Here is a 12,003-nt window from a genome sequence, read left to right as displayed (position 1 = left end):
AGGCTAGATCTGGGGCCGAGGTCTCCTTTTCCTTGGTGACCGTCGAGGTGGAGCAGAGTCCAAGCCTTGATCCAACGCAGTCCCAGATACTAGCCCTAGCATCTGGGTGAAACTTGAGGGGATTATTATAAAGCTCAGGTCCCCCAAAGGCCCTGAGTCTCCGACCTGTCCTCCCTACCAGCAGTAAAGAGAAATGAATGAACAAAGCCTTGGAGAGCAGACTTTCACCCTGGGGACTGAGGCAGGGGAGAAGACCAAGCCTACGACCGCCCTTCGGGAATTACTTTCCCTTGCACCTCTTTCCCCTCCCTGCCTGCCCTGTTAAGAATCCCTTCTCACTTTTATGGGCTAAACAAAGTCTGTAGCCGGCCAACGGTTTGAAAATATTGCACCTTGTTTATTGACTCCTGTAGTGTATGGCAGCGGGTGTGTACATGGCATGTGGATATATATATATATTATATATGTGATGAATACAGAATATGAAACAGAAAGGAAACCCGGTAACACCTCCGGTGGGCCACCAGGTCCCGGATTTGTTCAAACCCCCCAACTTTTGATCTCGCTCCGCTGGTTTTTCTCGCAGAGTCTACGCCCCCTGACAATCCGGAGATCCAGGTCGAGGTATCTGTTGCAGAGAGCAGGCAGTTGGGAAAAGGAAAATGGACTGTGGTGTGGCGCGCCGGCCCGCAAAGAGGGCAGAGGGTCGGTAAGACCTGGGGAGCTCTCAAGTCACGACGCCCATTTTTCTCTCCTTCATTTTAATTTTTGTCCTTGGGTTCTCCGCCAGCGCTTCGCAGAGGCTGCGGGAAGGCCGAGGGAGAGAAACTCTTCTCTAGGAGAACCGAGCGGCAGCCAGAGTCAGTCCCAACCTCTCACACTCCTTTCGGGGCTAGGCTCGGGGCCATCATCCTCCCGGCAACTGGCCAGTGTTTCTGCCTCAGAGAGAGTCTCCGTGACCGCTCCTGGGCATCCTCTTCGCCCCTGAGCCCCCTTCCCCAGGCCTCGCGTGGGGCCTTGGGGAACGAGACATATACATATATATTTGTATTTTTAACGAGGGGACTTGGCCCTTCCTGGGATCCAGCCTTTCTCGCGCTTTAGTCCCGTGGCGCCAGGCTGCTGTAAGGGGCCCACCGCTTGACCTGCCCGGTCCCTACCAGGCCCGGATGCCCTGCAAGGAGCCCTGCGCGCACGCGGCCCCGGCCGCCGCACCCTGGTGCAACGGCTGCGCGCCGCCGCCGCCACCGCCGCCGCCGAAGCCTCCCAGGTTGCTCATGTTCACAAAGGGGCCGCCTCCCGCCGCACTGCAGGCGGGCTGCATGGCTGAGGCCGCCGCAGAGGCCCCGCCACCACCGCCACCGCCTGCCGGGTACGCACAGCCATAGCTGCCGCTGTAGGCCGCCGCGGCGGCGGCTGCAGCCGCGGCGGCCGCAGCCGCAGCTGCCGAGTTCCCATAGCCGTAGGCGGGGAAGCTGTTGTAGGAGTAGGCGCCGGTACCCACGCTGTAGGGCGCGCCGTAGGCTGGCGCGCCGGGCGTGACGCAAGGCTTGCCATCCCGCACCAGCACCGGCACCGCCACGCGGCGCGGGGGCGGAGGGGGCGCGTGCCCACCCAGCTCCAGAGACTTGTCCTGCCGCTGTCTCTTGCACTTGTACCTGCGATTCTGGAACCAGATCTTCACCTGAGTGGATGTGAGTTTCAGGCTGCTGGCGAGGTGCTCGCGCTCCGGCGCAGACAGGTACCGCTGCTGCTTGAACCTGCGTTCCAGCTCGAAGACCTGGGCTTGCGAGAAGAGGACCCTAGGCTTCCGGCGGCTGCGTGGCTTCGGCCTCTCGCTCTCCTCCGCCGCCTTACAGTCTCCGGCCGCCTCCAGAGTCTTTTTCAGCTGGCAGCTTTCTGCGGAAGAAGCAAAACAACAGCGTCCCTCAGTTGTTCCCGGCCTCACGGCCGCTCCGGTCCCAAAGCACTGTGGCCCCTTTTGCTGGCAGCGCGGAGCATGCGGTAATAACTGCCTCGACTTTGGGGAAAGTCTGTGGCTCCTGGAGCCTTGGAACCCTGCGATAGTCCAAGGCCCCTCAGAATACCTTTGGCGGGCAGAGGCACGTTCCATAGCGAGAGGTAGTTAGTAGGCATTTATTTAGAACTTGAACTCCTGCGGGAGATTACCCTGTTTTACACGTGCGAATCGACGTGCTAATGATTTTCAGGATGAAAGTTTGCAACTACATAACTACCCAGTATTTGCAAGCTCATATGCTTTACACTCCGTTCGTGAATGGCTGAAGGTGTGAGGCATACTGGTATTTGGGGGCCGGTATGCGTGAGTTGCGCCAAAAATCTTTCTGCGCGGAAATGTCTGAGTGTAACGTTCATGTAATGCCTAGGGACTATTTTTTACTTTTAAAAGCCTACAAACCTACAGCTAAATGTCTGCGTGAGGACATCTATGTTACCTTAGAGAGAAAAAGAAATTTGATTGACTGGCTAATTTAGACAGTTTCTCGTCGATTTTAGGCCCAGGGGAGCTGTCAGAGCATAGGCCTTGGCTTCTGCCACATCAAACCTCCTCTTGGGGAAAGAGGTTCTTTGGCTCTGCCTCTCTAAGAAACAAACACGTCCTTGGAGGCTTTATTCAATTATCCTATTTTCCCTATCCAATTCACCCCCATCCTACTTGAGCTGCGGAGATCTAAGTTCCGCGCGTTTTTTACTCCGCCAAAGCCGCACAGCTGGGACACAAAGCAAAACGTTAAGAATTTTCAAAAAAGGCCAGTGGCTCAGGGGTTGAATGCGGTACTCCCTCAGAATGGACTGTATTCCCATGCACTCACCCACCCTCCCTTTCCTCTCTGCCGGGTGCCGTGGGTGCTGTGCGAGGACGTTGAATTCTAAGCGGTGAAGTTGAGGAAATCATTCAGCTGAACTCTACCGAAGTTCCTGTAACCGGCATATGCTAGGGACACAACCTGCTTGGACAGTCTTTTCCAAGAAGAAGGAGCGCCTGCCCTGGCCTCAGAAAACTTGTCTCACGCTAGAGGGAAAGTGGGAAAAGTTCAAGCTCGGTGCCCCTCCAGCTCTTGGGAAGATCAAAAATACCATGAGTTGTCAGCACCCAGCAGCTGAGCCCCCATTGCTTATCAGCATCAGGGCAGCAATAACTACTTTCCCTTCTCTCAGGGGCTGCATCGCCTCCCCCCCTCTGGGGGGAGTAGTTGGTGGAGTCACCTCGTCCTTCTCTCCCTTTGCACGGGCTCGGCTCCCTCCCAGGCACCTGCGCTTTACGGAGTTGTTGACCAGGGCCAGGAATGACCCCAGCCAAAGGTCAAAGGGGCGGGCAACCCTACTGGCAAGGTTTGTGGGCAGTTTGTGGGCACCCCGCCATTGCTCCAGATGTGCGGGTTTGTTTCCCTTCCCCTTCTACTCACTCTGGCTCCGGTCCCTCACGACCTCCGGCTCTTCTTCATGTTCCTTAGGCCCGCTGCAGGCGTCTCGCAGGACTGTGTGGACATAGCTCTGGGGGCAGAGCCCGGAATCCCCGTGGCCATCGGCTGTAGCTAGTGAATTCAAGTAGGACAATTTCTCTCCCTCTTCCTCCTCGTCCTCTTCCCCTCCGTCAGAAAATTGCGTCCCGTCAGCGGTGGCCAGCGTGCAGGGCGCCGAGTGGAAGTGGTGCTCCAAGTCCGCCTGCAAGTGCGCACCGTGGAAGTGCTGTTGCTGCTGATGCTCCAGATTCAAAATGTCTTTGACTGAGAAAGGGGTGGAGGTGACCGGGCTTGGTAACATCATCAGAGCCACTTAATTGTCCAGTCCAAATACTCAATAAATCCCGGCGGGGGCGGGGAGGCAGCGCGGCGGCTCCAGCTCTCCTTCTGGACTCCGCCGCTGCTCCCGAGTCGGGCTTTTGACAGACGCGGTCCCGCTCCAGTCTAAATCGCCTCCATTGGCCTGGACGTGGGGGTCTGGGTTTTGTTACAGCCACTGCAGGGACTGGGGCCGGGGCTACGAAGCCTGAGGCCGGGGGTCCTGCGTCACGTCGGGGGCGGGGCTCTCGCCTAGGCCTCCCTCCCCATTGGCTCCAGCTCCGGTGGACCACGCCCCGCGCATCCACTGAGAGGGGGTGCTGTGGAGCTACCAGAAATAGACAAGGACTAGTATAGAGTCGCGAAGTCAGAGTCGCTGGGGAAGAGGCCGCACTGCCTGGGACCGGCAAACTACCGATTTCCACCCTGTCTGGCCGCATCTTCTCGGCCAAAGCCAATTCTGGGAGGTTTCCTGTCCGCGAACCAATTGCCAGGAAGGATAGCTCAGGAGCTCGTTTTTTTTCCTAGCTGCTGCGGGGGCAGGAAAACTTCCTGGCTTGTAAATACCCGGCACTGGGTCCCCACGGAGGGGGAATGTTTTATATATCTACGGATGGGCGACGCGTGCGTTCCCGCCTTGTTGATTTTGCTCAAGCTGTTCCCTCCACTCAGAATGTCTTCACCGCTCTTATCTCCATGAGTCAAAAGCTGTCCTTCAAGGCTCTGTTCAAATACCACCTCCTCCAAGAAAGCATCCCTTATCGCCTAGCCAGAAGTCATCTCTCTCGCATCTGAACTTGCAGCGCGTGTTAGAAAAGGACACGTGTCCCTTGTCACTTACCGCCTAGTACTGTAGATATATTGCTTGCCTGGTCTCCCCGGGTAAACTATGAGCCCTCCGAGGGCAGGGTCCCGGTTGCAGTTGCTCTTTCCTGTAGCTTTTCCAGCGACAGCACTAACCAGGTATGTGAGGGACAGAACAATGGAGTTATTGCTGAACTTTGTTGTCTTACAGCTCTTGGTTTGAATCCTGGCCTAGACAGTGTATGGCCTTGGGCGTTTCTAAGCGTCAATTTCTTTGTCTACAAAAAGACAGTAATAACCTTATTCAGGGTTGTTACCAGGGATAAGTGAGGCAAAACGCTCCAGGAGTTTAGTGCAGGGCCCGCGTGTTAATGCTCAGTACGTGTCAGCTACCACTATTCCACATCGGTGATCAAGCAGTGTTTGTTGACTGCATTGGTGATGACGTGACCGACCGGAGTGCCACGCACGGTGGGTGGTTTCATTCGGTCTTGAGAGCAGGATCTGTCTTCACATGGGAGGTGACTTAGCCATAGAGTAGAGGCCGTCTTTTCCGCCTATTGAAATCCGGCGCCTGGGTCTAGGCCTTGACCCTCGCAGACACCTTTCTAATTTCCCCAACCCACACGCTTTTTGGCGCCCTCCTGCGGCCCTGGTTGTTTTGTGGGCGAATCTATGGGGTCCCCTGAGATTCTGGAAACTCCGCACTGGTGGAGATCAGCTCCCCACACAAATAGAATTTAGCTTGCCACCACGTCTAGCCCAGTGAGGAGCAGCCGGCGCTGCTGTGAGGCCCACAGAAAAAAAACCGTGTGCAGTGTTGGCGTTGAAAAAAAAGGGGGGGGGAAGGACTGGTTTGGCCTAACCGTGGCGCCCCTCAGCTGGCCCTAGCCGCCCCAAGCATTTTTTGGCTGTCAGCATGTAGGAGCTGGGGCAGCACGGGCCTAAGCTAGAAGGAGCAGGTGGAAGGTGCAGGGACCGTGGATAACGCCTCCGGGCGGCGGCAGACTCAGGATGGAAGTGAGGGCAGGAGCGGAGAGCTGTCAAGGGAGGGCCCCCGCAACAGCGGGAGCACTGGGTGCCCAAAGCTGAGATGAGAAGGAACAGCCAGTCGGGAGGGGGGAGAGGCGGGGCTGTTCCGGAGGGAGCGGAAATGGTGCGGGGAGTCAGCCCCTGGGGCCGCCCGGGGAGCTGGGATGCAGCGCGGGCCACGTGCGCCCGGCAGTACTTAGGTGGTGGCGGCCGGCAGGCGGTGGGGGAGACCTTCCGTGAACTGGCCTTTGCTCCGCCGAGACGACCACCCCTTAGCCGCAGGGGCGCCCGGTGTTTTTCTGCTTTGATTTCTGAGGCTACTGACGCCCCGAGCGGAGCCGGCATCTCCAGACCAGGCCGTGGAGCTGCAGCGAGAAGAATGTGCCTGCTTTGGCTGTGGATCGCGAGCGCCCGGGCCGCAAAGATTCAGGGAGAGGTGGGGGTGAGTGAGCGGCACTGCCGGGTAGGGTTCCTTGACTCTGCGTCCGGGAGGCAGGCAAGCATCAAAGAAGGAACCTTCTTCCAGCCCCTCTCTTCCACCCGCACCCGAGGGCTAGACTATCATTGGGAATGTTTCTGCTCCCCACTGGTCCTTTATTTATTGATTGATCGCCTCCGTGGGCGATTTTCTTAAGTGATTTCGAGATTTAGGAAAAAAAAAGAAAGACATAAGCCACGGACAATAGCTCTCTACAGGTTCCAACGGAAACCTACATTTCTCCTTGCTTCATTCTCTTGCTTCTCCATGGCGCTTTCCTCCTAGGCCTTCCCTAGGCTCTTGCTCAAGAATCCCTCTGTCTTCGAACCCTTGGCTCGGGTGCGGGGAACACAGAGACACGCCCACACACCCGCTACCGCTGCTTGAGAGTTGCGTCGCCTTCTTCCTTAGCAAACCGAAGGCAGTCTCCTCCCCACCCTCAGGCTTAGGCCGTTTGCTCTCCTCCAAACTCACTGCCACTACTACCCCAGCAGGTACTCTTGGCCCAGGCCTGAATAATTATCTCCTGAGGCCCCTGACCAGACTTCTTCGACTCAGTACAGGCCGGAGGGCCTAGAGGCCAGTGAGGAGCTCAGGCGAAGGGGCCTAGCAGGAGGTTTGTAAGCTCTGTTCCCTCTTTCTCTTCCCACCCCCAGCTCTGCACTGGGCTGATTTTGTGAGAGGGAAAGATCTTGGCCTTAAGATTTTGGCCTTGAGCCCTGCAGGGTCTCGGGGCATCTCCTGAAATGTTCAGACTCCCTTTGGACAGTCTGATTGCCCCCCAGCGGAGCTTCCCTGTGGAATCCCTGCCAGACCAGTCACCTCTGGGCAGCCTGCTTTTCCTGCTCCTGCAGCCCCGACGGCCGCTGGCTTGTGCGCCGCCAGCTTCGAGCCGCTGTCTGGAACGAAAACACCAGAGGGGTAGTTACACTACAGCGGCGGATCTCGGGAGTCACTTATCAGAATGTGCAATCTGGTTCCAGCGCGTATCCAAGTTACTATCGCGTTCTGGGGGATTTGAATTCTCTTGCAGGAAAAGAGGATCTTTGAAATCTCAGAGCGGTGCTCAACTAATAATAGGTTTTCGTTCCAGACAGTTTAGCTAATTACTGTCAGATAAAGTAAATATCTGCATCCATGGAAGCATTTGACTTTGTTTTCACCGAGTGGATCTGTGTACTTTCGATTTTGTCACATCATACATTTATACGTCTTCCTCCTCCCATCTGTGATTACAGGTCATAGCAAAATGATGGCAAGTTATCTGAGGGGAAGTGCTATATAGATACATGAGTGATAAATAAAATTATACCTTTTGGGGAGGAAAGCCACATGTTAATCATTACAAAAATTATCAAAGAAAAATATGATGGTTCTTTGAAAGCTGTAACGTGTTCCCATAAGTAATTATTCTGTACACACAAGTTGCTTAATTATGTACATATAAATATAGGCAGATAATCGATCGTTTTAGTTATATATGCCACTGCTTATTCTGTTATCCTTCACCTGTTTAAGTAGTCCTTTAATTATGTAACGATAGCTTCAAAAAGAAAAAAGAAAGAAAGTTATTGTGGCTTTCTAATCTAAATGTCTTACCACAATCAGAAATGATTTTCTATTAAGACATTAAAAAACTGTGGTGCAATGAGCTCAGCTAGCCAAAATTATGTAATAATATTTCAGGTAATGTTTTTTCATTGAATTTTCTTGCTCCCTTTCTTCTTTTCCTTCTTTCTTCTGCTCTCTTTTTATTGCTCTTCTAGAAATTTATTTTTTAATGACATCTTATAAACAAACAAAAGCAAGCAAGAAAAAATTTCCTCTTTTTCAGGAGCAATAAATGGGTTTTCATCTTCTAGTTGCTGGTTATGGTGTGTATGTGTTCTGGTTTGGATTTTAGTTGAGAGATGTTAGAAAGCTATCCAAATTTTTGAGAATTCCAGAAGCTAGTATTTTGTGAGAAGGGTGAACACATTTTCCACTTTTAAAGAAATAACAACTAGGTATGTCCGTCCCAGAAAGCATTAAATGGATCTAATTCCTTGAGAGGGATTTTTCCCTTCATTTCAGTAATTTGGTAAGAGAAATTTTAAAATGGCCTTTCGAGCATTTTAGCTTGTTTTGCATGTGTTTGTATGCAAGATTTGCCAGATTTTCCCAGATTGTGTTTGTGTAGAAAATTGAGTTTTCTAAACAACTCACCACTTCCCTTTCCTAGGAGACAATTAGACCAAATTCAGTAATCCCTGTAGTTCTTTGTAAATTACAGGCCCTTGCTGAGGAAGTGAGTTTCACTTTCTCAGGGATAGGACATTTCACATCTACCTTTGAGTATCTGCCCCACTCCAAAAAATTTCGAGTTAACAATGTGAATACAGCTTTTGTCACCAAAACAGTTGTTTTACCAATAAAACACACAAGTCAAAAAAGCTTTGTCGAATGAACGTCAATATTTTTTCCAAATGAAAACACTTAAATAAAAGATGCCTATACAGAGACATTTATTTGTACCATTTGCGTGTGTTATTTGGGAGTGCAGTGAGCAGTTTTGACTTGGGGATTAAACTGGAATTCTGGATGCATTCCTTAGCTTTTTTTTTTCCCAGTGTGAATGTAACTTCCTGTATCGAGATTTCAATGTCTTTAGACCTTTTAAAATATAATCTGACTGCAGTCTTTGGCGAATTAATTCACTTAAACCAGAGCGCCTGCCCTGAGCACGAAGGTTTCGTGTTGGAAGTCAGGGAGGGATGTGGTTAATTTGCCAAGAAGCAGAGATTCTTCCTGACTTCTTAGCGCGATCTTCTCAACTCTGTTGTCAACCGCAAATCGAGGGACCTTGGCCTCCTCGGGCGCAGAACTGTTTTTCCAAATCTCCCTGGGGGTCAGGTTGGCGCGGATAACTTCAAACTGTTTGAGAACGAAAAAACCCCTTTCTCACTTGGAAAGAAACGTTTGCCGAGGTCTTGACGCTTAAGTAACGCCTTATCTCGCCCTCGCTGTGTCCAGCCTGGAGTTCCCGGTCTTTGGTCGCCACCGAGAGCGACTCCCAAGGTGCTGAGGGACCTTCGCTCCGTCGGCGGGCGGGCGGCTGTAGCCCCGGGCCTAGCTGCCCACTTGCCCTTGGTTCTCTAAAGCTCGAGAGCACCTAACGAATTACCGTTGCCCTGGGATAGTCCCAACTTGCCTGACCCTGCGGGGATGTCGGGGGTAGGAGAGCGTGGACTGCTGGCCTTGCTCGGAACCAGCCGGGGACCCGCCCTGAAAAGGACCGAGGCTCCAGCGGCCACGGCGCACCAGGGCGCACAGCTAGCGGGACAGAAAGCGTGACGCGCCGGGGGAGCCAGGTCCAGGGCCACAACTTGAGGCCTCCGGACTTGGCAGCCTCACCCTGCGGAGACGCAGGTGAGTCAGGTTGGAGGTCAAGAGCCCGACGGCCTCGAGGCTGCGGGAACCTTCAATTTGCCAGGCCTCGCTCCGCCAGGTAGTCAAGGGCGCCGCGTCTCCAAGTCCGTGCACTTTGTCCGCGCTGGTTGGGACCAGGAGTCCTAAGCGTCTCTCCGGCCGCGTCTCTCTCCGGCTGGCGACCGGAGAGGACCCGGGGCGCTAGCGAGGAGCCCCGGGGAGACGCCGACTGGGCCTCTGTCTCTGAACCTGCCCGTAGGTTTCGAACTCCGCTCAACCTCTCCGCACTCCCGCCAACCCGAGAGAAGGAACTCCTTACCTCTTGAGGCTCGCAGGGCCCAGAGACCCGGCAGAGCCATGGCCTTCCTCCTCCCCCTCGCAGCCTGCTGATGTCCCCTTCCCTTCCTCACTCCCCCCTTTTCCTCACCACCCTCCCCCCACCTCCTTTCTGCGACACCTCCTCTCCCCACCCCACCCCCTTTCTTACTCAGTCTCCACTCCTCCCCCACCTGTTTCACCCTTACTTCTTCACTCCCTCCTTTCTTTCCCCATGGGGAAAAGAAATGATCCCCATGGGATCATTACAGTGAGTCTTATTTCATTCCCTTTCCCCCTCCTCTCAACTCCAAGATCCTGCTTTTTGTCCTTGGTGTCTGCGGGCGTTTGATATGGAAGGAATCGTATCCCTCTTGCACCGGAGCCCCAGATTCCTCTCCCTGTCTCCACTCCAGTGCTCACTCTCTCAGGAGCTGCTCATAAAAATGCCCATGCACCCTCAGGTGTGTGACAGGGACGCCCCTCTGCACCCTGCTCCAGCCTGTAGCCCCTTTCCCACCTCATAGCCCCACAACCCCCCAGCAACCTCCGCTAGGAGCCCCGAGGGGTCTGCGAGGCTGCAGGTGGCAAGTTTGGCCACCCTCCCCGTGGAAATCCCCGCTCCGGGCAGATCCTGCGGAGTCTCCGTTTCCTTCTATTGTGGCAGTTCGGAGAGGATCACAGCGGCACTGAAGGTGACCATAAGGCCTCGGCCCCAGGCATCCCTTGAGAGGACAGATGGGGGCCTCTGGACAGGGCTGACCCCCTCCCCCACTCCACACAGGCCAGAGCAGACTGCACTGACTTTCCCTTCTCTTTCTTTCCTGCCAGTCCCATTTTAGATGAAGGGGCCCCTTAGCCTTGAGATCACCCCAGCTGGAAAGTGTTTCAGGGGCTGCCTTTAAATGCAGGGGGCAAATCTGGGAGAGGGCAGTGGGGTCCCTGGCACTCACACCAGCCAGCAGGGGCAAGGACTGAGCACTCTTTACAGGTTCCTAGACCACCTCACTGCTGTAAGGCCAGTGGGGCAACTGAGTCACTGGCTTCCAAAGAGGAGTCAGGCTCCCCAGCTGCAAGGCAGGCAACTAGCCAACCTCTACCTTCTTACTTCCCATTTGCAACCACATTTCTAAGGTTGCGTTACCCTGATAAACACGGCTTTCCAACAGATGGACACAGATTAGACATATATGTTTCCGTGGATTCCTCTTTCTCCTTGAATGAAAAGGAAGGCAGTTTCCCATGTGAACACATCCGTGTGGGCACATGTGGATAGGCGTGGGGAAGAAGGCACTCAGGACTCCCCATTAATGTAGCTTCCCCAGTAGAGCTCAGCTCTTTCAGAGAGTGTGGTCAAAACAGGAGGACTAGGCTAATGTTCATTCTGAATCCCCTTCCCTCCTTCGTTCCTCACAACAATGTGAATTACTGGTAGTGACACGGGAGTTGGAGAGAAATGTTTATATGACCCAAGATGAAAACTTGCTTCCATGACAATCGGATGCACTATTTCCATACAGGCAATTTATGGGATCATTACAATTAGTCTTGTACAAAGTGGTCCCATAAAGACCTGTCTAAGCTGCAGTCAGGGAAGAGGGAATAGGTTTTATTACCAGAGTTGTAACGACTGTGGGTGTTCTTGAAAGTTATAAAACCATGCTGAAATTATTCTGCAATTTTACTTTAACCCCCCCCCACACACACCCATTAGTATTGTAGGGAGGGTGGCCTGTGTTTGTGTGTGTACAAAATTGTGCCCCCCCCACAAAGTGAATAAGCATGGATGTGGGCACATATGAAGGTTTTACACCTCCCACAACCAATGAGCCTGTAAGCTTGTATGTGAATGGCTGTACACAAACCTGACGAGCATGTGTGTGTAAGAGCTGGCACCTATGACAGCCTCCTGCACAGGGAGAGCCCACAGACTGAGGAGACTGTTCGGGGTGGGGTCCTGGGAAGACGTGGCTTTCTCTAAGTTATAATCACACCTCATGCCTCTGTTTTGGGCCAAAGCGTGGACTCTGGCATCCACCAGAGTGGTTTGGCGCTCAGTTCTGCTGCTTTTGTAGTCTTGTGACCTTGAGGCAGTCCTTTGCCCTTGCTAAGCAGCAGTTTTCTTCCCTATACAAGGAGATAATAATGGTGTGGACTTTACAG

General features: G+C 53.5%; 2 protein-coding genes across 2 annotated transcripts in view; one reads left to right on the top strand and one right to left on the bottom strand.

Moving 5' to 3' along the window:
• Positions 1-376: 376 nt before the first annotated feature.
• Positions 377-3,983, bottom strand: NKX2-3 (NK2 homeobox 3). Its single transcript, XM_003359321.5, has 2 exons — positions 3,429-3,983; positions 377-1,899 (listed from the first exon to the last, which is right to left on the bottom strand). The coding sequence occupies exons 1-2, from the start codon at positions 3,787-3,789 to the stop codon at positions 1,157-1,159; spliced, it is 1,104 nt and encodes a 367-aa protein (XP_003359369.2). The 5' UTR covers positions 3,790-3,983; the 3' UTR covers positions 377-1,156.
• A 1,777-nt stretch (positions 3,984-5,760) lies between these two features.
• The window catches only part of LOC146397015 (uncharacterized), a 50,523-nt gene continuing 44,280 nt past the window's right edge, over positions 5,761-12,003 (top strand). Inside the window, exon 1 of the mRNA XM_084997499.1 lies at positions 5,761-6,081. Coding sequence (XP_084853625.1) covers positions 5,761-6,081 — 321 coding nt within the window. The remainder of the gene's footprint in view (positions 6,082-12,003) is intronic.

The sequence above is a fragment of the Sus scrofa genome, chromosome 14, assembly GCF_054392235.1.
Source record: "Sus scrofa isolate SSC_HxYL_T2T_F1_AM1 chromosome 14, Sscrofa_HxYL_maternal_Yorkshire_Landrace_v2.0, whole genome shotgun sequence".
NCBI classification, from domain to species: domain Eukaryota; kingdom Metazoa; phylum Chordata; class Mammalia; order Artiodactyla; family Suidae; genus Sus; species Sus scrofa.
Note: the sequence above shows the minus strand (reverse complement) of the source record. Positions and strands in the feature narration are given on the sequence as shown.

Bases quoted from the DNA above. Each gene is read 5' to 3' on its own strand.
- NKX2-3 (XM_003359321.5), bottom strand. From the start codon at position 3,789: ATGATGTTACCAAGCCCGGTCACCTCCACCCCTTTCTCAGTCAAAGAC. The intron at 1,900-3,428 runs GTGAGTAGAAGG...CTTCTTCCGCAG, and splicing joins CGTGAGGGACCGGAGCCAGA to AAAGCTGCCAGCTGAAAAAG.